Here is a 27,941-nt window from a genome sequence, read left to right on the forward strand (position 1 = left end):
ATCCCTTAGAACTGTCAAACAGAGAGAAAACAACACAAATCTCCTGCAGAAGCTTCAAATATTTCAATCTGCTTTCAATTAGCGTTGCTCTCCTTTGACCAAGGTCTTCGTTCTAGCCTCACAACCTTGAATACAGAGACAGGCAGCAATTGACAGAAGGACAGTCAGTTCAGTACAAAATGTTTCATCGTTTTATTTTGGATATCTATGCCTTGTAGGACAGAGTCCCAACAGAGTGGTTCACACAAAAATAAGCAATAAAAGCACAATGTATTACAATAAACAGAGATTTATAACACACCAGTTATAAGCAGAAATGCAGTTGCATGAAAATTGTTTAAGATCTTCCAAATTGAAAGTAATCAGTCAGGATGCACACATCAATTTGGTGGCCTAATGGAGATACTGTAAGGGAGCGTTTCTCAATTTGGGAGTTGGGACCCCTAAGGGGGTCACAAGGGAATGTCAGATGGGTCTCCAAAGACCAAAATAAAACACAGTATTTTCTGTTGGTTATTGCAGTTCTGTGTGAGAAGTTTGGCCCAATTCTATCATTGGTGGAGTTCAGAATGCTCTTTGCTTGTAGGTGAACTCTAAATCCCAGCAACTACAACCCCCAAATGTCAAAGGTCTATTTTTCCCAAACTCCACCAGTGTTCACATTTAGACATATTGAGTATTCGTGCCAAGTTTGCTCCAGCTCCTTCATTGTTTGAGTCCACAGGGCTCTCTGGATGTAGGGGAACTACAACTCCCAAACTCAAGGTAAATGCCGGCCAAACCCTTCCAGTATTTTCAGTTGGTCATGGGAATTCTGTGTGCCAAGTTAGGTTCAATTCCATCATTGATGGAGTTTAGAATGCTCTTTGATTGTAGATTAACTATAAATCCCAAATGACAAAATCACCCCCCCCCCCCTCAAACCAAGCTGTATTCAAATTTGGGCGTATCGGGTATTTGTGCCAAATTTGGTCCAGTGAATGAAAATACTTCCTGCATATCAGATATTTACATTACAATTCATAACAGTAGCAAAATTACAGTTATGAAGTAGCAATGAAAATAATTTTATGGCCGACCGTCACCACAACATGAGGGGTTGTGGCATTAGGAAGGTTGACAACCACTGCTCTAAGGAATCCATTTGAAATGCATAGGGTTTCAACTTTAAAAAACCTTATTACAGAGCGATCATATCTGTATGAATTTTCACTTTGAACCACCAAACAAGCATCCCCACTTTGGTATATTCCACTTCTTTCTCAGCCAGTCCCAGATAGGACTGATAATGATGAAGAATGATGGGTGTTGTGATCTAAAATCTAGAGGACAGCAGTTTGAGAATGCTGCCAGGGATCTTAAATAATGGAAATATTTCTTTCTCTCATGTTTTGCAGGATTGATTTGCTTTCTTTGTCCACTTAGGTCAAAGAATGTACAACGCTGGGTTGTGAACTGTAATCTGAGAAGTTGGGAAGTATGGAGTCCTTAAATAATTTCTGCTTCTAGACCAGGTATGGTTAAACTTTGGCCCTTCAGGTGTTTTGGACTTCAACTCCCACAATTCCTTACAGCCTCGGGTTCCTTTTCGCCCTCAGCCGCTTAAGCTGCTGAGGGTGAAAAGGAAGGGGCCTGAGGCTGTAAGGAATTGTGGTAGTCCAAAACACCTGGAGAGCCAAAGTTTAACCATACCTGGTCTAGACTCTTTCTCTGAAGCTTGAGGTGGGAAACCTGATTTATTTATATCTGTGACCTGAAGATGGTTTAGCAGTTTAATAGCAGAGCTTCAGAATGTTATCTTTCGGGCTTCAACTTCTGAAATTTTCCCAACCATGTTCAAAAGTCATCTTTTTAATCTCTTTCAAAGGTTTTAAAATAAATTTTAGACAAAACTCCTGGAACAAGATAGTTTATTCTAAGACAATAATTGGATATTTAACCACAAGCATTCCATTCCATGTAAATTAAAGGGCCTACATATGCATTCGTGTCTGTTTGAAACAATCCAAAAACAACATAACAGTGAGACTGTTATGACTTTTCCTAAAGTATTTTGGGAGTAGTAGAATGCACAATATATAGAGTCCTCCGTTACAAGATCCCTGCCTTTGTTCCTTCTCAGAAAATTAAAACCAGACCATATTTGCAGTTATGCTCTTGATATAATATTTAGATGTGTGTGTCACTCCAAGATAAATGTCTACTCATTTGGTCCCACGCAGAGGAAAGATCTTGGATCAAAACCCTCCCAGCACATGCCAAGGTTAATTCATTTAAGACATCTTAGATTAAGACATGAAGACAGCAACATTTTATTGCATTTCGAAAACCCCCGAATCTTGATGTGAAGGCCCAGGAACATAGTCAAAGAATGTCTGTTGCCACCAGAAGAGAGAGGAAACATTTCACGGCCATGGGATGGGGCAGGTATGTTAGCAAAAGCAAGCATAAACTTGACTCAGCACTCACTGGCATCTCCTACAGAATGAGAAAGAACAAATCAGAAAGCAAAATGACAATGACAGTGATAAATGTCATCCTCATTTTGATAAAGCAATATGAGAATGACAAGGATAAAAAACCTGTGATCTGTGTTTCTCAACCTGGGGATCGGGGCCTGAGGATGGGGTCGTGAGAGGGTTTAAGAGAGCACCACCAACAAACATATATTTCTAATGGGCTTAGGAACCCCTTTGGCAGAGAAGGCTAAAGATCTCTCCGCCTATCCTTGTCTTCCTTTTGAGAAACAACAAATCCACCCACCAAAAGCCCTCCTCCAGTGTGATTGGCTGGCCTCTCAGCCAACCTCTCAGCCAAGGGGTTGGCTGTTTCTGAGACTCCCAAGTGGAGAGGGGAGAGCAGGTGTGCTCAGGACACTGCAGCGTGGTGCGCATGTGCAAAGCTGGAAGGAGCCTGCAAGACATGGGGGCTCTGTGTGGGAAGTTTGGCTCGATTCTATCATTAGCAGGGTTCAGAATGCTCTCTGACTGTAGGTGAACTATAAATCCCAGCAACTACAATTCCCAAATGCCAAGATCTATTTCCCCGGAACTCCACCAGTGTTCACATTTGGGCATATTGGGTATTCGTGCCAAATTTGGTCCAGATCCATCATTATTTGAGTCAATTGTGCTCTCTGAATGTAGGTGAACTACAATTCCAAAGGAGCCCCAGGTGGCGCAGTGGGTTAAACCCCTGTGCCGGCAGGACTGAAGACCGACAGGTTGCACGTTCGAATCCGGGGAGAGGCGGATGAGCTCCCTCTATTGGCTCCAGCTCCTCATATGGGGACATGAGAGAAGCCTCCCACAAAGATGATAAAAACATCAAAAATCACCCAGGCGTCCCCTGGGCAATGTCCTTGCAGACGGCCAATTCTCTCACACCAGAAGCGACTTGCAGTTTCGCAAGTCGCTCCTGACATGACAAAAAAATAATAATTCCAAAACTCAAGGCCGATGTCCACCAAACCCTTCCAGTATTTTTGTTTGTCATGGGAGTTCCATGTGCCAAGTTTGGTTCAATTCCATCATTGGTGGAATTTAGAATGCTTTTTGATTGTAGGTTAACTATAAATCCCAGCAAATAAAACTCCTAAATGACAAAATCAGTCCTCACTCCCAACCCCACTAATATGGTATTTGTGCCAAATTTGATCTAGTGTATGAAAATACATCCTGCGTATCTGATATTTACATTATGATTCATAACAGTAACAAAACTACAGTTATAAAGTAGCAACGAAAATAATGTTATGGTTGGAGGCCACGACAACATGAGAAACTATATTAAGGAGTTGCTGCATTAGGAAAGTTGAGAAACACAGTTCTAGTTAGAGGCATATTGCTGTTTCCCTTGGTCCTTAGAAAAATGACCAACATCTCGAGGACTGCTAGTTCCTTGCGCATGTGTTAAATTTTTGCAGCCTATTCCAGAGTGAATAGGATCCCTGTAGTCCCCCCAGTTCCAGAACAACTGCTTACCTGCGAGAGGAGCCCTTGGTGCCACACTGATCTGGACACTAGACAAGGAAAAAGGACACATTATGCTTGGTGAAATCACAACTGCAATGAACATTCTGCTTCCCAGTTTCAAAGGTATAGCTTGTTTTCTCCATAGTCATGCCAATTATAGCCCTGTCCCTCCATAACCCTTCAACTTTGGGAGCCAACCATAATGGCCTGCAAGCTGCACACACCAACCCTTACAAGAGAATTATCCCCCTACCTGCTTCTCCTCTTGGGTTTGCATTTGCATTTTCCACCTGGAGGGAAAAACAAAGCGGAAAAGGGATCATGGATATATTGAAATGATATTGTCAGTGGCTTCTCAACTGCAGGATTTCTAAAAACACTTTTGCATTTGGAGGATAACAGGATATGCTCATGGGATCAGAGAGACCAGATTTGGGAAGAGGGAGAAGGATTCCCTACTTCCAATCCTGCAGAGCTGGATCTACTAAAATAGAAGGTAATGCCACCTACATTAGTATATAGCAGTTCCACTTATATGTACTGGAAAAGCAGGAAAGCAGAAGATACAGCTCTCAGGATCAAGTTGTACTACAACTCCCATCATCTTTCACCATTAGCTAGATTAAGCTGAACTGATGAATGCTGCAGTCAATAAGTATTTAGAAGGCCACGTGTTTCCCATTTCTGCTATAAAATAAGGAGCTAAATGGACAATATCCAATAAGGTCCCTTCTAAGCCTGAGCTCACAGTGAAGCAGCAAACCTCTTTTGCTTTTTTACAGTGATTTTGCAGACATTTCAGTTTCCTAAATCACCATGGGAACCACTCAGGCTGCAAAGCACAGAGGGGGAAAAGTGTGTCTTAAAATATGAACACAAATCTTCTTTCTGCAGAGTACCACTACATCTGCAGTGGGGCTGCTCCAAGACATTTTGCGGGATGAGTTGGAGCAGCAAATGCCACACTCTGAATCTACACCAAGGGGTAGAAAACCTTAAGACAGCCAATTTATTTTGACACCTGGGGGAAGCAAGGATTAAGTGCAGACTAGATGGATGAAATACATTCAATTACTAGCTGCCACTTCATGATTGTCAAACCCTATTGATATGATAGCCATGTATAAATATGTGAGAGGAAGCCACAGGGAGGAGGGAGCAAGCTTGTTCTCTGCTTCCCTGGAGACTAGGATGCGGAACAATGGCTTCAAACTACAAGAGAGGAGATTCCATCTGAACATGAGGAAGAACTTCCTGACTGTGAGAGCCATTCAGCAGTGGAACTCTCTGCCCCGGAGTGTGGTGGAGGCTCCTTCTTTGGAAGCTTTTAAACAAAGGCTGGATGGCCATCTGTCAGGAGTGATTTGAATGCAATATTCCTGCTTCTTGGCAGGGGGTTGGACTGGATGGCCCATGAGGTCTCTTCCAACTTTTTGATTCTATGATTCTATGATTCTATTGCATGCCATGTCTTTCTGCATATAGTACCAAAAACTGGCTTGAATGGAAAAGGGATGCAGAAGTTGAACGCTTTTCCTTAGAGCAGTGGTTCTCAACCTGTGGGTCCCCAGGTGTTTTGGCCTACAACTCCCAGAAATCCCAGCCAGTTTACCAGCTGTTAGGATTTCTGGGAGTTGAAGACCAAGACATCTGGGGACCCACAGGTTGAGAACCACTGTCTTAAAGTGAAAAAGTAAGATAGGAGGGTTCTATTCTAGGCTTCTCCTCCACTGGATCTCTCTTCCTTTTATTGTGCTTCCATTTACTGTGTGCCCTGATGAGTTAACATCTATGGGTGAGAATATAAATGGGAAGATAGGAATAAGCATAATATTTGAAGCAATTCACAAAAGTTATGAGAATTCTGTATTGATTATGAAAAAAATACTCATACAGAGCAAAAGGTGGTCAAACAAAGTCAACAATTTGAAGGTCAGAGAGAAGTAAGAAGGCAATTTTCCCAGTTTGTTTAGCTTATGTGGCTAAGACAGCCGACATTCTGAAACCATCATTGAGAAACCTCCCACAAGGATGGCAAAACATCAACATCTGGGCATCCCCTGGGCAACATCATTGCAGACGGCCAATTCACCCACACCAGAAGCAACTTGCAGTTTCTCAAGTCACTCCTGACATGAAAAAAAAATCCTGGAATGTGGTGAAGAGTTTGCCAGTGAGTGAAGGAGAGAAATGGAAGAGTGCAGAATTACAGGAATGACAGTCTTTGCATTGAGATGGAGCCTCAGAATTTGTTCCTGTACTCAAAAAAAGATGATGAATCTTATAGACTTATGCAGTTGTGGCTGAAGAAGGGGATTGTTGGAATTCAGCCCCACATTGCCCAAGAATAAAGTCCTCAATGAGGGAAGGTTTAGTTAGTTTAGTATAGATTAAGGGTTTCCTTTGCTCCATGACTCCTGAATGACAGTTGGGAATGTACCTATTTTTTCTCTCCTTCTCTGTTTCTATTTTATGTTATTTATTGTATTTTATATTGTGTTCACTTTTATGTTTGTTTTTAGGCACTTTGTGCACCTGTAAGCCACCCCGAGAGTCCCTTCAGAGAGGTGGTGGTGGGATATAACTGAAGCGACTTACAGGGAGTTTGAGCTCCATTGGCTGCCATTCATTTTCCGGTCCCAATTCAAGGTGCAGGTTCTTACCTACAAAGCCCTGAATGGTTTGGGACCCACCTACATGCATGTCCGCATTTCTGTTTATGAACCCACGCGATCTCTTTGATCATCTGAAGAGGCCCTGCTCTCGCTCCCGCCCCCTTCGCAGGTGTGATTAGTGGGGACAAGGGAGAGGGCCTTCTCCATGGTGGCCCCTCGACTCTGGAACTCACTCCCCAAGGATATCAGACAAGCCCCCACATTGACAGTCTTTAGGAGGAGCCTGAAAAGGTGGCTGTTCCAGTTTGCCTTCCCTGAATAACGGAAACAATGCCCTGCTCTGACCAATTTCCTGCAAAATGTCCTCAGAAGCACTTTAACTACCTGTTGGGTTGCTCTCCCTACATTATCCTTTAAAACCCTCCTGCTTAGATACATCCTACCTCTGTTCATGCCCTTGTGTTTATTTTAAAATTTTAATCTATTACATCTGGTCTGGCCATAAGGTTTTAAATTTTTGTGTGCTACTGCTTATATGTGAGTTATATTAATTGCATTGTTTTATTTGTTTACTGCTTTGTTGTTTTACTAATGTGTTGTTGGGCTTGGCCTCATGTAAGCCACCCCAAGTCCCCTTGGGGAGATGGTGGCAGGGTATAAATAAAGTATTATTATTATTATTATTATTATTATTATATAAGAAAAAAGTTGTTGTTGTTATTATTATTATTATTATTATTATTATTATTACTATTATTTCTGCTCTCATTCCGATTGGTTATGTAAAATGGATACTGCAAACCTTTTAAAATCTGACTTCTGTTTCTTATACCTTAGCATGTGCTGTGTGCTTTGAGATCTCTCTCTGCTTGTGTGTTAGGTAGTGATTTGGTGTTTTCCCCTCTCTTTGAAAGCTTAGAAAAGATGGGTGTTAGAGTAGCTCAGACCCAGTTCTTTACCATGAAGAAATGTAGTTAGTTCTTTATTACTGTAAATAAACCATTTGTGATTTTTTAAAGATAGGACTCTGCATCTTTGCCTGCCTAAGCTTTTAATTCGTTACAGCTACATCACACAGCACTTCACACTTTGCTCGCTAATGAGCTGAATGTTCAACTTTTTGTATCCTGTTTGATTTTTTGATGCTCTGCTATATTTTGGGGTAGTTTTCCCTAAAATGCCCAACTGCAGATGAGTTGATACTGTGTGTCTAAAGAAGGGTGTCTAAAATGATCAAGATCTGGAGACCATGCTCTATCAGGAGTGGCTTAAAGAGCTGGACATATTTAGCCTACAGAATAGTACGTTGATAGGGAGACATGATCACCATGTTTAAATATTAGAAAGGTTGTCATAACAAAGAGGGAGCAGGCTACATTTCTGCTGCCCTGAAAACTAGGACTCAGAACAATGGGTTCAACAAAACAGGAAAAGAGACTCCACTTGAACCTTAGGAAGAACTTCCTGAGCTGTTCAACAGTAGAACTCACTGCCTCAAATTGTTGTGGAAGCTCCTCCTTCAGAGGCTATTAAATAGAGGCTGGATGACCACCTGCCAGGGTTACTTTGTGCTTTTCCTGCATGGCAGGGGGTTGGACTAGATAGCCCATGCCAACTCTTCCAACTCTATGATTCTATTATTCTATAACTTTGTAAAGTTATGCTATGTGAAGGGATTTTTAGTTCAACCATGCAACCCTACCCCATCATCAATACAAGTACACCTTAGTAAGAGATAGGCTGCACTGCATCTGCCATTGGCAAGAATTTCCCTGCTCTCCATAAATTGCTTCCTTTCCTCAAGAGTTACTTACTCTCTCTTGGGCACACAAAAGACTGGGTGACCTAGAAGGCACTGAAATGACTGCACTCTGGCACCATGAGATCAGAACCAATCTTAAGAATGGGACTACAAAGGGGAGTCCATGACATGCGAGTGTGGAGAAAAGCAAACCACAGACCACCTACTACAATGCAACCTGAGTCCTGCCACATGCACAATGGAGGACCTTCTTATAGCAACACCAGAGGCACCCCAAGTGACCAGTTACTGATCAAAGGACATTTAGTATAATGCCAAGTTTTTAATTTTGTTTGTGTTTTTAAATACATTACAACTGTACCCTCAATTTGCTTCTGACATGATAAATAAATACTTACTCAGTAAGACAGCAATCCCCAGAAAACAGAGGACGCCAGCAAAAATCATACCGCCAACCCGAAGCGAATGCCAGTCTAGAGAAAAAAAAAATAAGACGATTGTCTCATTTAGGCTACTCAGTCCCTTCACTACAAAACCTGTCATCAATCCAGCAAGCTCTCTCTCACCCACTCCAAATCCACTTATGCCACGGGTGGGAGGTAGTGAGAAAAGCTGTCTCCTTGTCTACAGATTTTTTGCTCATAGAGTTGTCAAGAGACTTGTCTTAAGGGATTTATTCAGTGGAAAGGAAGTCAGAAAATAAAACCCCCTCACTACGAGCAGTGGTTTCAGGGAAGAGACACAGAATACAATTAAATAAATGGGAGTGAGATCTGTTCCACTGAACAGTTGGGCTCTTCTGCTCAGACAAAGAAAGCTCACATCGGGTTGTAAGTTTTTCAGGCTGTATAGCCATGTTCCAGAAGCATTCTCTCCTGACGTTTCACCTGCATCTATGGCAGGCATCCTCAGAGGTTTTGAGGACCTCACAACCTCTGAGGATGCCTGTCATAGATGCAGGTGAAACCTCAAGAGAGAATGCTTCTGGAACATGGCCATACAACTCAAAAAACTTACAACAACCCAGTGATTCTGGACATGGAAGCCTTTGACAATACAAAGATCTCATCCTCTTATTGCAAACACATGTTTATCACATCAATTTATGTACATCAAACTGGGGTAGCAGAGTGGTTTGAGTGCTGAGAGGAACTCTCTGAGGCTGGAGGAGGATTCTAGGAGGAGGACTCCAGGAGAAACCCATTGGGTGATCATGAGTCAGTCACACACTCTCAGCCTTAGAGGAAGACAATGACAAACCGCCAATTAAATCTTGCTGACAAAGCACTCAAAAAGGGCTGCCATACATAGGACTTTACTGCATATAACAACAAAAACATAAACCTTCAGGTGGTTACATTGCTCTACTGAATATGACTTGCACCTACCATAGTAGAATGGACTGTTTTTATCTGGAGAAAGAAAGGAAATATTTATTATTATTATTTCATTCATTTAATATTTTTTTCTTTCTGTTTACACTTGACACAAATCAGCTCACAACATAGATTAAAACAAAATATGTTTTTTTAAATAAACACCTCATAATACAATGGTGAAAATTACTAACTCCGTAATTCTATTTTAAAAGATTTACTACAATTTTAAAATACAAAAAACAACAAAAATATTAAATTAAGCATTTATTTATTTACAGTATTTATATTCTGCCCTTCTCAACCCAAAGGAAACTCACAGAGCGGATCACAGTACACATATACGGCAAACATTCAATACCGTCATACACTGACAAGACAAACAACTGTACATAGATAGAGGTTTATATAGGGTTTTCCATCTTCGGCACCTTGGAGGCTGTGCTCGGTTCTGGCTACAGGGGGTACTGTTGCTCCACTTTCCCTGCGAAAGAGCTTTGTTCGTAAACTTCCCCCTTGATTGAATTGCTGGAATTTTTCTGTAATTTCCTAATGGGTGCCTTAAATACCTCTCCGCCAAGCGGTTCCTATTTATCTACTAACATTGCTGTTTTCGAAACTGCTAGGTAGACAGAAGCTGGGCTAAAGGCCAGGACCTCACCTTGACCTGAGCTTTGAATTGTCAACCTTTCAGCTGGCAAGATTTACTGCAGCTGGTGGTTAACCTGCTGTGCTAAAGCCCGGCACTACATGTCCTATTCAAAGACCCTTCTACATATACTACATGCACTATTCAAAGACCTTTCTCAATGCATTTTTTTTAAAAAAATGGTATTCAAAAGATGGGATAACAAGATTTATTATTTGTTGGTAGTAATCCTAAGGAGGGAGGCTGTGTAATTTGCAAGCTAGATTAGCACTAGGGTTCAAATATCCACTCAGCTAAACAAAAAAAAAGCCACTGGGTGACTGTGAGAAAGTCACACTTTTTCATTCTTAGACAAAGACAATGTTAAGCATGTTCTGAATAAATTGTGCAAAGAAAACTATGTGATGGAGATTCCACAAGCCAAAAACAACTTGAAGAAACAACCAGAACCCAAGTGCTTCTAGGTCAGGCATGAGCAAACTTCATCCCTCCAGGTGTTTTGGACTTCAACTCTCACAATTCCTAACAGCGTACCGGCTGTTAAAAATTGTGGGAGTTGTGATCCAAAACACCTGGAGGGCCAAAGTTTGCCTATGCCTGTTCTAGGTGGATAATACAAAATGATGAAATAGAGCAGGAAGCAATGAAATAGAATCTGTAAAAGCATAAAGTCGGCTTTAACAAGCTCTTCTACAAACTAAACTTCAAACTATATGAGGTTCTTTGCTGTCCTTTTACAGCTGACCTCCTCAAAGAAAGATTGGCTAATGGTAGTTTTACAGTTGCTAGTAAACCTTGGCACATTTTAAATAATATTTTACTTTTCAGAAATGTTTTATTTGCTCACCTCACCAGAAAAATACCTTCTTCAGAAACACACTGTCTATAACAGACGTAGAGAGCCTGTGGCTATCCAAGTGTTTTGGACCATAATTCCTACAGTCCCTTACTATATAGACCAGTGGTTCCCAACCTGTGACCCATGGACCACCAAGAACTAAAATATGGTCCGCGACCTCACGTTACTACATTGTTGCAACAAGAGTGACTGGTCTCACAAAATCCTTTTATAGTGCCAAGGCAAGGGGGACGTTGAGAAGGGAGAGGCTGACTACCCACAAAAGGTACGACAACAAGCGTTCTGACTGCTGCTTCTCCGCTTCCTCCCTCCCCCTGAGTGAAGTTGTTCCATGTGACACCTGGAAGCAGGGGCACCTTGGTGTCTTTGTTTTTAGGCCTGTTCCTGGGGTTATTTGGGGTGCTGATTTAGAAAATTGCATTGACTAGACTCCATCAGATCTAGATTATTAAATATGGTTTTCTATGGGCAATCAGATGACAACTGCTGGATGGTATATGTTCAGAAACTAGAGCTGATGTGGTCGATCCAATGCAAGTTTCTGAATCAGCACCCCAAATAACCAAACTGAATCGTAAGTTTACCAAAAACTGATTCATAACCCTTTTGGTACTAATGTACATTAGGAAGAATTTCCTGACTGTGAGAGCTGTTCAGCAGTGGAACTCTGTGCTCCGGAGTGTAGTGGAGACTGCTTCTCTGGAGGCTTTTAAACAGAGGCTGGATGGCCATCTGTTGGGAGTACTTTGAATGCGATTATCCTGCTCCTTGACAGGGGGTTGGACTGGATGGCCCACAAGGTCTCTTCCAGCTCTATAATTCTATGAATGTTGGAGAGTGGTCCCTGGTCAAAGTGGTCCTTGGTCAAGAAAAGGTTGGGAACCACTGATATAGACTAATCTGGATAGAAGTTCTGGAATTTTATGTTCAAAACATAAAGAGGAACCAAATATTCCTTATATTTCAGAAGGCAGCGAGGACAGAAAGACAAAGAAATGTGTAGGGGCCTCACTGACCAATCTGATTTTAAACATAATGATAAGATGCGCTATGTTGTTAAGGCAGTAATTTGCCACATACAAAATCTGGCATAGGATGCAACAAGCTACTCACCTGTAGGATCATTTGCTTCCAGAAGAGGAAACGCTACAAAAGAACACAAAAAGTTATCTTTCAGTTGATAGCAGACTTACAGATACTAAACAATTAATATTTTTAGAGCAGGAATATAATGAGATGGTAAAAGATAAGCTGGGATGTACAGTTAGCTCTCTGGTTGCCATATGATATAGCAAAGGTTACTGTCAACTAAAACTAAAAGTCTCTCATAAATGAGCTGCTGAAACAAAAAAACAAGGCTCAAGTTCAGTATTAAAAACCAATATGGCATGAATTGCTTACTCTTGACCTGATTTGTGGGCAGCTCCAAAGCCCTGATTATTGGCGACTCCTGCTTTCAAGGTTAGGAAGAAGAACCAGAATACAACTCAACTACTTGTCGCATATAAACTCAGATGTGGACAACAGGTCAAGTTTGAAAATGTTACTTTTGAAAACAAAACTCAGAATTCTCCAGACAATATTATCATGGCTCTGTGGAGGCAGGTGCTCTGGGAGCTGTATCTGAAGTAACATTTGAAGCTCTGGTCCTTCTACATTGCCATATAAAATCTGAATGATTGCTTTGAACTGGATTAAATGGCAGTGTAGATTTATATAATCCAGTTCAAAGCAAATAATGTGGAGTATCTGCTTTGATAATCTGAATTATATGACAGTGTAGGAGGGGCCTTTGAAATTCCAGAGGCCACGAACTCTGGACTTTAAGATATCACAAATTTCCCAGCAGTTTTTACTGGTTGTTGTTGTTGTTGTTCATTCGTTCAGTCGTTTCCGACTCTTCGTGACCTCATGGACCAGCCCACGTCAGAGCTCCCTTCAGCCATCACCAGCCCCAGCTCCTTCAAGGTCAATCCAGTCACTTCAAGGATGCCATCCATCCATCTTGCCCTTGGTTGGCCCCTCTTCCTTTTTCCTTCAATTTTCCCCCAACATCATTGTCTTCTCTATGCTTTCCTTTCTTCTCATGATGTGGCTCTACTATTCTTCCCTCCAGTGAGCAGTTGGGCTTTATTTCCTAAAGTATGGATTGGTTGGACCTTCTCGCAGTCCAAGGCACTCTCAGAACTTTCCTCCAGCACCACAGTTCAAAAGCATCGATCTTCCTTCGCTCAGCCTTCCCTATGGTCCAGCTCTCACATCTGTACGTGACTATGGGGAATACCATTGCTTTGACTATGTGGATCTTCGTTGCCAGTGTGATGTCTCTACTCTTCACTATTTTGTCAAGATTGGTCATTGCTCTCCTCCCAAGAAGTAAGTGTCTCCTGATTTCCTGGCTGCAGTCTGCATCTGCCGTAATCTTTGCACCCAGAAATACAAAGTCTGTCATTGCCTCCACGTTTTCTCCTTCTATTTCCCAATTTTCAGTTATTCTTGTTGCCATTATCTTGAGTTTTTTTTATGTTTAACTGCAACCCAGCTTTTGCGCCTTCTTCTTTCACCTTGATTAGAAGGCTCCTCAGCTCCTCCTCGCTTTTGGCCATCAAAGTGGTGTCATCTGCATATCTAAGGTTGTTAATGTTTCTTCCAGCAATTTTTACCCCAGCCTTGGATTCCTCAAGCCCCGTACATCACATGATGTGTTCTGCATACAAGTTGAATTTTACTGGTAACACTCTGGAAAACAGTTTCAAGAAAAGGCCCTGAGACCAAAAGTAAAGGTGATCAAGAGCCTTACCAGCCAACAGGAGAAGCAGGATCTCTGTGATAGTAGACTTCATCTTGGCATGTACTGTGTGAGACCTGGGGCAATGGAAAGGAAAGAAAGATTGGTGAGGAAGGATGGAAGGAAAATCCAAGGGTTAGGATATTTGCTCCATTTGAATGTAGTAGTTCCTCCACATCTATCGGCCTCCACAGAACGCATATTACCACTACGTTGGTCAGTAACACAATTAGTAAACTGAATTTAAATATCTCCTTTCATTTCCCACAGACCCATGTTTCTATTCAAGACATCCCACCGAAAGGGATGACGTGGCTGGCCAATTTTGCCTGTCACCTCTTGCTGGGTCTACACTGCCATATAACTCAGTATCAGATTATCTACTTTGAACTGGATTATATGAGTCTACACAGCCATATAATCCAGTTCAACCAGCTAATCTGGGAACAGAAACTGGATTATACGGCAATGTAGGTCCAGCAGAGAACTGCTGCTATTCAGAAGCAAGAGCATGGAGGTGGCCAGTCATGGAAACCCACTCCAGAACTCTTTCAGCCTCGGAATAAGGCAAAGGCAACTCCTCTGAACAAATCGTGCCAAGAAAATCCCATGATAAATTAGATATGAATAGATAGATAAGTCACTGTAATTCAGAAATGTAATTCAGTGAATAGATAAGTCACTGTAATTCAGAAATGACCTGAAGGCAACAAAAATGGACAGGTAGTCTGACCTAGTATATGACAGTGCTCTATCAAAACAGGGTTCTTCTATTTCTATTTTATTTTAATGTTACTTTTTCTGTTTTAATTGTAAAGCTCCATTTTGAGGGGGAGGGGGTATAATAAAAAATAAATATCTCCAAATCTATCAATTGGTCTATTTTGACTCATTCAGGCAATATTACCATCAATATACTGGCCATGTTTGATGGGAGCAGCAGTACAAAAGCATCTAGCTAAGGTTTTCCACTCCTGGTGTAGACTATTTTAACTGATTCTTAAACATTATTTAATTGAAATCTCAGGGGCCTTCCAGACAGGCCCTATATCACACGTTCTGATCCCAGGTTTTCTGTTTTTCCCAGATTATCTTGCCATGTGGACTCATATAATCCATCTTAAAGCAGAAAACCTGGGATCAGGTCCTGGGATGTAGGGCCTGTCTGGAAGGGCCTTCACTTGTCTCTTAAAATAGAGTCAAAGAGACATATCTTAAAGGAGTCTTAGTAGTTTCCTTGCAACAGAATAACATGGCCACCTCTTTGGAAAGCACTACTCTTGTTTGCTTCCCTTCTTTACATAGGAAATAGCACTTCTGCCTTTCAAGGATAATCAGGGAATCCTTTTCTGGGTGTATGTTTGTGAAAGGATGGAGGCAAAGTGTGTGTGTGTTTTTTTTCAATATATACTACCTCATTTTCCTGTGAAAATTGATGCAACTAACATATGTCATTATATATTATTAATTAGTATAAGAAAACTAAAATGTTAACACAACAGATCAGGAACAATTACTATGGCAGTAGGAGCCCCTAGTGTGGGAAGTTTGGCCCAATTCTATCACTGGTGGGGTTCGGAATTCTCTTTTGATTGTAGGTGAACTATAAATACCAGCAACTACAACTCCAAAATGTCAGGGTCTATTTTCCACAAACTCCATGAGTGTTCGCATTTGGGCATATTGAGTATTTGTGCCACATTTGGTCCAGATCCATCATTGTTTGAGTCCACAGTGCTCTCTGGATGTAGGTGAACTACGACTCCAAAACTCAAGATCAATGCCCACCAAACTCATCCAGTATTTTCTGTTGTTTATGGGAGTTCTGTGTGTAAAGTTTGGTTCAATTCCATCATTTGTGGAGTTCAGAATACTCTTTGATTGTAAATCCCAGTAACTACAATTCCCAAATGACAAAATCAACCCCCTCCCCAACCTCAACAGTATTTGGGCATATTGGGTATTTGTGCCAAATTTGGCCCAGTGAATGAAAATACATCTTGCATATCAGATATTTACATTACGACTCATAACAGTAGCAAAATGACAGTTATAAAGGAGCAACAAAAGTAATTTTATGGTTGGGGGTCACCACAACATGAGGAACTGTATTAAGGGGTCGCGGCATTTGCAAGGTTGAGATCCACTGCTTTAAAGGTACAGGAATGACCTTCAGTCTGAAAAAAAAATAGCCAGGAAAATATTTGGCCAAAGACTTTTGATTGGGCTATGTTTAAATCATATTTATATTTATATCATTTTTATATTATATTTATATCCCACTCCGGTGGGAAGTTAATGGCGCTTCGTGCAGTCATGCCGGCCACGTGACCTTGGAGGTATCTACGGACAACGCCAACTCTTCGGCTTAGAAATGGAGATGAGCACCACACCCCAGAGTTGGACACGGCTGGACTTCATGTCATGGGAAAACCTTTACCTTTACCTATGTTTATACCAACCGTTTAGAACAACAGAATGCGTATCTATTGGCAAGGCACACTATTGGGTAGTTTACCTGATGGACAGAACCCTACCCTGGTAGACACTAGTAGACCATCATCACACTGTCACAGGCATGTAGCCGGGGGGGGGGGGGCTTGAGGGGCTTCAGCCCCCCCCCCCCCCGAAATTCTCATGGTGGTTCACGAAAAGGCCTTACTGGTGCATTATTTAAACTGTTATGTTTATTCATATCATGATCTGATCACCATACTCAATATATCCCATATGCATGGGGGTATTGGGGTAATGATACAAAATGTTTGCTAGGGTAGACCCTCTTTCACTCAGACTCAGCCCCCTACCCCCGAAACTCAGCCCCCCCAAAATCCCCCCTGAAAAAAATTCAGCCCCCCCCCCTCCGAAACGAAATCCTGGCTACGGGCCTGCACTGTCATAATCCTGATGATAGAATTGAAACAAAGCTTCAGAGAATGATAACTTTGTAAGAAGCTATACATGGGAAAATGGGGGAAATGGAGGGGAAAAGGAAGAAGGGCCGACCAAGGGCAAGATGGATGGATGGCATCCTTGAAGTGACTGGATTGATCTTGAAGGAGCTGGGGGTGGTGATGGCCGATAGGGAGCTCTGGCTTGGGCTGGTCCATGAAGTCACAAAGAGTCGAAACGACTGAACGAATGAACAACAACAATACATGGGAGGGCTTAGTTTTTTAAAAGAGAAAGGATGAAAGATAACAAAGGGAGTAAAGAGCCAAATTGGTTCCTACCTACATGGCATTCAGAACACTCAACATTACCCTCAACCAATCGGAAACAAAGCCTGGAAGGAAGGCAAACATTCCAAGGAGAGGGAACAAAGGAACATTCTGTAACAACATTGTCGTCCTCAGGGATGCCTCGGAGGGCCAAAAACTAGATGCCAGAGATAGAGATCAGAGATTAAGAGGCATTTTCCCCATTAAGTGAATTTCTCTGGTGTTTATAGCTTAATATGCCAATCAAGCAATCTAAAATGTCAGAAGCTTATGGGTAAGCGGGGGGTGGGGGGGATAAACCATAAAAGGAAGCAAAATTAGAATTCATTTCATTAGACTAAGAAAGCCTAACCTTTTTTATTCCATGATCCTTTAACCAGTCAGGTGAAATCTTCCGACCCCTTCTTAGAACATAGTGGCAGATAGTTTTATGACACTCAACATCAGCATGGATTTAAATTTAATTTTAGAATGACTGAAATTGTGATTAACAACTTTCTCACAATTTCAATATTCCATGCCAACTATTCCATGTGAAACTATTAGAATTAAAATCTGATGATGCAGAAAGATGGGTAAGAACTGAGAAGTCAATACGTGAGTGGAACCACTGTTCGTGCCCTAAGAAAATTATGAACAGTCAAGAAATAAAGATAATAAAAGGAAGCCCACTATCTTCAACATTAGAATGCTGGCAAAACAAACTCCCGTTGAACAAAATAAACAGACTCCCAATAGGAATATTACATAATAAAAAGATAAAATATATGGAAAAGTGATAATATATTTAAATAAAATGGTATAGGGACCCCTGGTGGCGCAGTGGGTTAAACCACTGAGCAGCTGAGCATGCTGAATGAAAGGTTCATGATTCAAATCCGGGGAGCATGGTGAGCTCCCGCTGTTAGCCCCAGCTTCTGCCAACCTAGTGGTTCAAACACATGCAAATGTTAATAGATCAATAGGTACCGCTTCTGCGGGAAGGTAACAGTGCTCCATGGAGTCATGCTAGCCACATAACCGTGGAGGTGTCTACAGACAATGCCAGCTCTTTGGCTTAGAAATGGAGATGAGCACCATCTCTCAGACTTGGACATGACTAGACTTAATGCCAGGGAAAATCTTTACCGTTAAACATTGTATAACAAAGATAGGGGATCTTTTACATTTGGATGGACAACAAAAGATGGGGAAGAATTAAGAAACAAACACGAGTCAAGTTATTGGTTGTTATGGCATGGAATGTCGCAAAAGATCACAGAGTGGACGAAGAAAGAAGGTCCCAAGACAGATTTAGATCAAATATTACAATGGAAAACTGAGAAAGGAAGAGGAATTGTGGGATTCATATATGACAAACTAATAGATAACCAATATAATTTGAAACCCACCCTCTTAGAAGTATGGAAAGAGGGAAATAAACTGTGATCAGGAGGACTTACAGGGTATAGGGTTACAACCCGTGCTGGATGGGGTCGCACCCCCCTTGAAGGCGCAGGTTCGCAGCTTGGGTGTGATCCTGGACTCATCGCTGAGCCTGGAGCCCCAGGTCTCGGCGGTGACCAGGGGAGCATTTGCACAGCTTAGGCTCATGCGCCAGCTGCGCCCGTACCTTGGGAAGTCTGACTTGGCCACGGTAGTCCACGCTCTGGTTACATCCCGTTTAGACTACTGCAACGCTCTCTACGTGGGGTTGCCTTTGAAGATGGCCCGGAAGCTCCAACTGGTCCAACATGCGGCAGCCATGATACTAACAGGAGCGGGACGCAGGGAGCATACAACTCCCCTGCTGTACCAGCTCCACTGGCTGCCGATCTGCTACCGGGCTCAATTCAAGGTGCTGGCATTGGCCTATAAAGCCCTAAATGGTTCCGGCCCAAGATACCTAACTGACCGCCTCTCGGCCTATGAGCCCACGAGGACTTTGAGATTATCCAGGGAGGCCCTGCTCTCGATCCCGCCTGTGTCACAGGCACGGCTGGCGGGGACGAGGGATAGGGCCTTCTCGGTGGTGGCTCCTCGGCTGTGGAACACCCTTCCCGTGGACATCAGGCTAGCTCCCTCCCTATTGATATTCTGCAGGAAGTTAAAGACCTGGCTGTTTAAGAAGGCATTTGATCAAGAAGTGCAATGACTGGAAATTTGACCATAGGAATGGAACAACGGAAATGATATCGGATTGTGGGTTTGACGATGAGACGACTCGGAATGGCTTTTGTAATAATGTTGATGTTTTGATGAGATGTTTTTTTGATAATGATGAATTGTGGATTATTTTACACTTTGTTTTGTAATTTGCACTTGTTTTTCTATGTTGTACACTGCAATGAGTCGCCCTTGGGGCTGAGAATTGCGGTATATAAGCGCAGTAAATAAATAAATAAATAAATAAATAAATAAATTACAACGGGCAGATGGAGGTGGGGTAGAAAAATATTATTATTATTATTATTATTATTATTATTATTATTTCAAAGTTACATCATGACCTAGATTTCCAGGATCTTAACAAAATGCCATGACCATCTCTGCATATTAATTCCAGAAATCATCAAAGGCAAAGGCAAGAAACTGTAAACCAAGGGTTGCAATTAAACTAGAATTATATCCAAAAGTTTGAAAATATGAGTATGACCATAATCCAAAGGCTTTGATACTTTTTTCGTGCTGGTGAAACAATGGGTAGCAATAGATATTAGGCAACCTGAGTGAGTTCCCAGCAGAAGGACATAGGCGAGGCATTGGGCAATTTCTGTGACCTTTGGTTTGGCACGATTCTTAGGTGAGCAGAAGCATTGTTAGGGGATTATGCCTACTGCCTGAAGGGGTGATGAGGTTTTTCTATGTTCTCCCCTATTGAGTACTTGTGAAACTTTTATGTCCAGGCTAAAAGTCATCTCTGGAGGATAGCACAAATTAAATTTCTAGGTGAAAGGTTGCCTTTGACTTGGCTATCGAAACCTTTCCATGGCTGCAGGCTTGGGGGTTCCGGGTTTTCAATAACAACATTTTGTGAAACTTCAAAAGCCTCAGAAAAATAATATACATAGAGCATATGTTTTATTAACTAAACAAGAATTGCAGGCAAAAATGAGATTGCAGCAAATCTGATGCAAGTAACAAATGGTTTGTTAGTGGAAGGGTCAGGGCTGACAGCAACACTGCAAAGAAATCTGGATGTCACTACAACCTTTTTGCGTCCAAAAGCATGGAGCGCCAAGACCATAATCTGATTGGCAAGGCGTAATACAATTACTTTCTTGGAAATCTTAAATTACTCACCCATTATGACAGCATTATTGTGAAAGGGAAACAAGTTCCGGCAAGCTCAAGGAATCTGCTTGGTCCCAAGCCAGCTTTTATGAAAGGTTTTAAGCCTAAACTTTTTAAACAATTCACTTAAGGAAGAGGCCAGGAATTCCATTATAACTATATGTTAAAGAGAAACAGCAAAAGCAGAAATATGAAACCATGGTGGAAATTGCTGTTAAAAGATATGGTGATGGCTGCTGGCTTATCTGTAAGGCAAAGCTACAAGGCAGCCAGTATGACAGCATGGTTGAAAGTTTTCAGCTAGGACTAAGGGTGCTTCCACACAGCCATATAACCCAGAATATCAAGGCAGAAAATTCCACAATATCCGCTTTGAACTAGGTTATCTGAGTCCACACTGCCATATATTCCAATTCAAAGCATATAGTGTGGGATTTTATTCAACTGTGTGGAAGGGACCTAAATTGGCTCAGGATTAAATGTCTCAAAGTTCCTCAAAGGATCTTGGTTCAGTTGCTATCCTTTTCAATCGGAGCCCTTGGTGGCGCAGTGGGTTAAACCACTGAGCTGCTGAACTTGTTGACCAAAATGTCGCAGGTTCAAATCCGGGGAGCGGGGTGAGCTTCCACTGTCAGCCCCAGCTTCTGCCAACCTAGCAGTTCAAAAACATGCAAATGTGAGTAGATCAATTGGTATTGCTTCTGCGGGAAATTAATGGCGCTCCACGCAGTCATGCCATCCACATGACCTTGGAGGTGTCTATGGACAACACCAACTCTTTGGCTTAGAAATGGAGATGAGCACCAACCCCCAGAGTGGGACACGACTGGACTTAACATCAGGGGAAAACCTACCTTCTCAATCCAACCTACTTTGTATTGCTGAAAATAACAAAAGGGAGGAAGGCCATGAGGAAGTCACTATTTTTCCCAGCCTTATATGTTTTAAAAGGGTTAGTGTGGTAATATAAGGAAGAGTATGTGCATAGGATATGCAAATCACTTTGAGCTGCTTGAAGGAAAGGTGGCTTTGAATTTGACTGATAATAATAGTGCCGCTGATGCAGTATTGCAACTGGTTTGACATTGGACTTACGGGACTTATTTGTACTCTTTACTTGGTCTATAGATGATGATCCACTATTTCCCATGATTTACTCTCCTCCACAACATGGGGCCCTTCCAGACAGGTCTTATATCCCAGGTTTTCTGCTTTAAATTGGATTATATGAGTCCGCACTGCCAGATAATCTGGGATAAATAAAAAACCTGCAACCAGATCCTGGGATATAGGGCTTGTCTGAAAGGGCCCTAATTTATTCTCCCAACAGAACACCTCCCAACAAAGGATTTCCCCAGGCAGGAAGCAGCCAGGCTTTGAGGCTGCAAGGTCATTCAGTGCTAATCAAGGAAGCCAATTGCAACATTCACACTTGCCTCCAACAGACACGAGTTCTTTCTCTCACCCTGGACATTCCACGGATATATAAACCTCACCTCTCCTAGTTTTCAACAGACCTCACAACCTCTGAGGATGCCTGCCATAGATGTGGGTGAAACATCAGGAGAGAATGCAGCCCAGAAAACTCACAGCAACCCAGCAACAGAATTTTAGGTACTCCCAATTTCAGAAACCCACCTAAAAAATGATCCATCTTTGCTGAGGCACCCTGGCATCCAATGGCAACCAGATTAAAAGGCAACACTAACCACCTGTGCCAAACAATAGAACATCTACCATGCAAAGCTGTAGGCGTCAACTTAACTTTCTTTGACCTGTTTTCACCTCACTGGTTCTATTTTGTTGAACATCCAGCCCGGAAGAAAGATTAGGGAGACTTCAAAAGCATCAGTTTACAATGAGTGTGAGATTGTTCTTTTGCAAACCGATTGATTAAATCAGTGTTTTTCAGCCTTCCTAATGCCACAACCACTTAATACAGTTCCTCATGTTGTGGTGACCCCCAACCATAACATTATTTTCCTTGCTACTTCATAACTGCCATTTTGCTACTGTTATGAATTATAATGTAAACTGATATGCAGAATGTATTTTCATTCACTGGACCAAATTTGGCACAAATACCCGATATGTCCAAATCTGAATACTGGTGGGGTTTGGGAGAGGATTATGTCATTTGGGAGTTGTAGTTCCTGGGAGTTATAGTTCACCTAAATCAAAGAGGATTCTGAACTTTACCAATGATAGAATTGAACCAAACTTGGCACACAGAACTCCAATGACTAAGAAAAAAATACTGGAAGGGTTTGGTGTGCATTAACCTTGACTTTTGGAGTTGTAGTTCACCTACATCCAGAGAGCACTATGGACTCAAACAATGATAGATCTGGACCAAACTTGGCACGGATACTCAATATGCCCAAATGTGAACAGTGGTGGAGTTTGGGGAAAATAGACTTTGACAGTTGGGAGTTGTAATTGCTGGGATTTATAGTTCATCTACAATCAAAGAACATTTAGAACCCCACCAACGATAGAATTGGGCCAAACTTCCCACACAGAATCCCCATGACTAACAGAAAATACTGTGTTTTCTGATGGTCTTTGGAGACCCCTCCGACACTCCCTCGTGACCCCCCCCCCCCCCCCCCAGGGTTCCCAATATTGAGAAACGCTGTTGAGATATGCTGGCTTAAATAGTGCCCAAAGGAAGTGACTTCCTCATTTGGCAATTTGGGACTAGAGTGTGTGCATTATTCAGAAGAAAGAAACACATATGCAGAGAGAGAGAGAGAGAGATCTGCAAAAAAAACCCCAACAAAATTATGTATCTTGGTTTTTGGGGAGAGGGGAAACAAAGTTTCAACATGCCACAAGAGTGCAGATTTTCTTTTGTGTGTAAGATAAAGGAAAAGAGCCATTTAGAATCTTAAGAAGTAATGTTGCATTCCCATTGATTTCCTCAACAAAAGGTTGTTTCCATCACCTGTAAGAAACAAATGTCTGCATAGAGAGAAATAAAAACAGCCCAGCTGTATCTAATCCAGAGTGGCAGCTCCATAATGACTAGCACAGAAACCTGAAACTTATCCCCAGTTCCCGGGGAAATGACTCCTATTAGTCTCTCGGCTCTCGCCACAGGTAAAACAATTATTTACATTTGGACAAAGGGATCAGGGTGGCTTGGTTTACCGACGTAAAAGATAGGAGCCTTGCGCTGGTTTCTGAATCATTTGCTGAACACCAAGCATAACTGGCAAAGGGAATGTGTAAACGAGGCCAAAGTCTCAAAGCAAAGTCTGAAGACCCTCCAACAGACAGTGTGTCTTGCTGTCTACATTGAAAATTTAAATCCTCCTTGCTGGACGTTGCCCCCAACTGTGGAATTTTGCTGTTTGGGATGCCTCTAGAAGTTTCTCATTCCCTATCCCTTTAGGAAATTTGCCTATGGAATCAGTTTTGAACAAGTCCAGGTTTGTAGTATGAATGTGTCTATCAAAAGCACAATCCTATACATGTCTACTAACAACTAAGAGTTACTTCCGAGTAAGTGGGAGGAAGATTTGGCAGCCATAGTGAAGCACAACATACTTCAATTCCATTTAACCTTATTTCAGATGTGCACTGGGTAACATTTGCTACATTTTGGAACACCATTCTAGTTTTTTTGGGAGGAGGAGGAGGCAGGTCTTTCGGTCCACACAGAATTGCTTTACCTAATTGTAGGATTGAGCTGTTTCTTTGCACTTTCCCTTATAGTTTCCAACTTTTCATCAGCTACTAAATATTGCTATTACACATATGTTCATATTCCAAACAATAGTATTCCATAACTTGGAGCTTTATGGCTTTTTTTCCAGTATCAATCTGCACTCAGTCATTTTGATTAGCTGTTATGTCCATCTCATGGTAAAGGTAGTCCCATTTATGTTTGATTTTATTATGTTATTTTGCACTGTTTATTTTATTTTGTTACTTTATGTATCTTGTTGTGATGCAATTTTTCTGTTGTTTTATGTCTAACTTTGCTGTATTATTTTTGGACTTGGCCTCATGTTAGCTGCCCCAAGTCTCCTTTGGGGACATAGTGGCGGGGTATAAATAAAGATTATATTATATTATATTATATTATATTATATTATATTATATTATTTATTTCAAAAGAAGTCTACATTGTATTGCCGAATGCTTTCATTGCTGGAATCACTGGGTTGTTGTGTGTTTTCCGGGCTGTATGGTCATGTTCCAGAAGCATTCTCTCCTGACGTTTCACCTGCATCTATGGCAGGCATCCTCAGAGGTTGTGAGGTCTGTTGGAAACTAGGCAAGTTTGGTTTATATATCTGTGAAATATATAAACCTGAATATATATATTCCACAGATATATAAACCCGACTTTCCTAGTTTCCAACAAACCTCACAACTTCTGAGGATGCCTGTCATAGATGCAGGCGAAACACCAGGAGAGAATGCTACTGGAACATGGCCATACAGCCTGGAAAACAAACAGCAACCTGAAGTGTACATCCTTTGTAACACATTTTGTGACATTCATATTTGTGCTTCAGTTCAAGTGACAAAGGAGCTACTGTGGTGTAAAGTTAAAAACTATTTACTGTGACTTTGCAAATTTTGGTTTGTTTTTATCAAGCAATTATCAAGACATCGTAATCAATAAGTAGCATTCAGACTCCACAGTCTTACCATTGTCAGTGTAATCTGACTTAAATTTGGTGGAGATTTTTGTAAAAATACATGATTGAGCATCACTTCTGAAAACCTTCAGAACTGTCCATATAGGTAACTGAGATAGTAACATCTTTGCTTTCTGATGGTTGAATAAACACACAAACTTCACTTAGTGCATACAATTATAGAAATATTGTATACCTTTAGGCTATGTGTATAAGATAAATATTAAACATAAATGTATTCTGTGTTTAGATTTGAAGTGCTAGCTCCAAGGTGCCTCATTATGTACATATATACAAATTATGGGTATTTTGAAATCCTGGGAAAAAATCCAAAATCCAAAACACTTCTCATCCTCAGTAATGTATTCAAATTACAGGAGAGGAGATTCCACCTGAACAGTAGGAAGAACTTCCTGACTGTAAGAGCTGTTCAGCAGTGGAACTCTTTGCCTCAGAGTGCCAAACTTCTTTCTTGGATGCTTTTAAACAGAGTCTGGGTGGCCATCTGTTAAGGGTGTTTTGGCTTTTCCTGCATGGCAGGGGGTTGGATTACATGTCCTATGTCAAGTTCAAGTTCACTTTATTACGGTCAGTGGACAGTTCAAGATGGCCTATGTGTTCTCTTCCAACTTTTAAGAGTCTATTATTTTGGAAAAGGTTATCTAAGTTATCCAGTGGAAGGCCAAACTGGCACCAAGGACTGGATCTGTGAATCTGCCAGTTTCCTAATCCGGAGCTGTGCCAACCCCAAATCCAACACAACACAGGTCTGTGATAATGCATGTTCCTTAAGTATGCAAAGCAGGCCAGTTTTTGTACTAACCCCTTTGGGGAAAAGAGAACAAGTCTGAAGATGTTAGAACTGACACATTTGGCAAGCAACAGAGTCACAATACTTTCCAGATACTGTGCTTCCCTTAGAGATGTTCACTTCTTAATAGTCATCCAAAGCTCATCCCCTAAAGATGCAGAAGGAGTCATTATTTAGAATATTAAATCAATAATACATTTATTATTATTTTATGCGTTTTAAATACACACTCTATGTTTATTGTGTTTTAATTTGTGTCCCATATATTTTAATATGTGTCAAAAGATATTTTAAGACGTGCTTTTATGGAATATTTGTTAGTATTATGATTATTTTAACTACGTTGTGCCCCTCCTCAAACTGTAAGGAAAGGCTTATTATTATATTTATTATTATATTTATTATTATTGTTGTTATACATAACAATATTAGTACACTAGATCACTATACTGGCTTTTGTATTTGATCACATTGGACACTTCCCAAGTATCTAGGACTATGTGATGTATCGGCAAATAATGGGTGCATATCCAAGTAGGGCGGCCTTTTGCAGCTGGCAGATGGTATTTTTTTGTCAGTGCTGATTGTTTTTAAGTGCAGGCCAAGGTCTTTAGACACTGCACCCAGTGTGCTGATTACCATTGGGACCACCTTTACTGGCTTGTGCCAGAGTCTTTGCAATTCTATCTTTTAAATCCTCATTTAGAGTAAGCTTTTCATTATTATTATTATTATTATTATTATTATTATTTGAAACACAACAAGATGGGTCCACAGCAGACAAGTGTCTAGGACTGTGTGATGTATTGGCAAATAATGTGTGCAGATTCCAGTAAGGTGGCCTTCTGCAGCTGGCAGATGGTAATTTTGTCAGCACCGATTGTGTTTAAGTGCAGGCCAAGGTCTTTAGGCACTGCACCCAGTGTGCCGATCACCACTGGGACCACTTTTACTGGCTTGTGCCAGAGTCTTTGCAGTTCGATCTCTAAATCCTCATATTGTGTCAGCTTTTCAAGTTGTTTCTCTTCAATTTTGCTGTCACCTGGGATGGCAACATCAACAGTTCATAGCAGTGGAACTCTCAGCCCCGGAGAGTGGTGGAGGCTTCTTCTTTGGAAGCTTTTAAACAGAGGCTAGATGGCCATCTGTCAGGGGTGCTTTGAATGCAATATTCCAGCTTCTTGGCAGGGGGTTGGACTGGATGGCCCATGAGATCTCTTCCAACTCTTTGATTCTATTATTCATACTTTGTTTTTTAACACGATTGTGAGGTCACGAGTATTGTGCTCCAGAACTCTGTCAGTGTGAATTCGGAAGTCCCAGAGTAGTTTGATTATTAATATTAAATAATTAGAGCAGCTTGATTATTATTATTATTATTATTATTAATAATAATAATAATAATAATAATTGTTTTGATACTGAGTTCCTAAAATATCAGAGAGAGACAAATACCCAAGCAACCCTATATATGGGTTTACATTTAGTTGTCAACTTCCACGCAAAAAGAAACACATCACCTCTTGAATGTTCCTTTACTATTTTTCTAAAGATGGGATAAAGAACAGGCAAGCCCCGATGATCACCTCAAGGAGTCTGCAAGAAAGGAGTGCTTGTAGTATTTGCCTTGAATAATCCTTGGGACCCCACTCCCTTCCCCTGAAAAAGCCCTTTTCCACTCACCTCCTCCGAAGGGAACTCAAGGCAAGCAGAAAGGCACTGAAATGGGTCCTCCTTTGGCTCCAGAGCTGCTTCTCCACTGCTGGCGCCTCCTTGGCCACACCTGGCCAGGTATGCAGGAACAGGTTTGGCTGCCGCAGGGCAGGGCAGGGCCACAAGGCCCGGTGCTTTTTTGCATTTAACGTTTTGCATAAGAGCCATTGCCTCCTCCCCAGTTGAGAAGAGACTTGGCTCCTTTCGTGTTGGGGAAAAGAGAGCCACATCATTCTCCTTCTCTC

General features: G+C 41.4%; 1 protein-coding gene across 1 annotated transcript; it reads right to left on the reverse strand.

Moving 5' to 3' along the window:
- Positions 1–168: 168 nt before the first annotated feature.
- Positions 169–27,941, reverse strand: LOC132780225 (uncharacterized). Its single transcript, XM_060783812.2, has 8 exons — positions 27,667–27,941; positions 14,036–14,100; positions 12,349–12,381; positions 9,740–9,763; positions 8,750–8,824; positions 4,228–4,264; positions 3,984–4,021; positions 169–2,478 (listed from the first exon to the last, which is right to left on the reverse strand). The coding sequence occupies exons 1-8, from the start codon at positions 27,927–27,929 to the stop codon at positions 2,459–2,461; spliced, it is 555 nt and encodes a 184-aa protein (XP_060639795.2). The 5' UTR covers positions 27,930–27,941; the 3' UTR covers positions 169–2,458.

This window comes from Anolis sagrei, chromosome X (genome assembly GCF_037176765.1).
Source record: "Anolis sagrei isolate rAnoSag1 chromosome X, rAnoSag1.mat, whole genome shotgun sequence".
NCBI lineage: Eukaryota > Metazoa > Chordata > Lepidosauria > Squamata > Dactyloidae > Anolis > Anolis sagrei.

What these genes read in the sequence shown, in the direction of transcription:
- LOC132780225 (XM_060783812.2), bottom strand. Translation starts at nt 27,929, where the DNA reads ATGATGTGGCTCTCTTTTCCCCAACACGAAAGGAGCCAAGTCTCTTCT. An exon ending in TTGAGTTCCCTTCGGAGGAG is followed by an intron (nt 14,101 to 27,666) that starts GTGAGTGGAAAA and finishes CCATTGCCCCAG; the next exon opens with GTCTCACACAGTACATGCCA. An exon ending in AAACCCAAGAGGAGAAGCAG is followed by an intron (nt 4,022 to 4,227) that starts GTAGGGGGATAA and finishes TTCCTTGTCTAG; the next exon opens with TGTCCAGATCAGTGTGGCAC.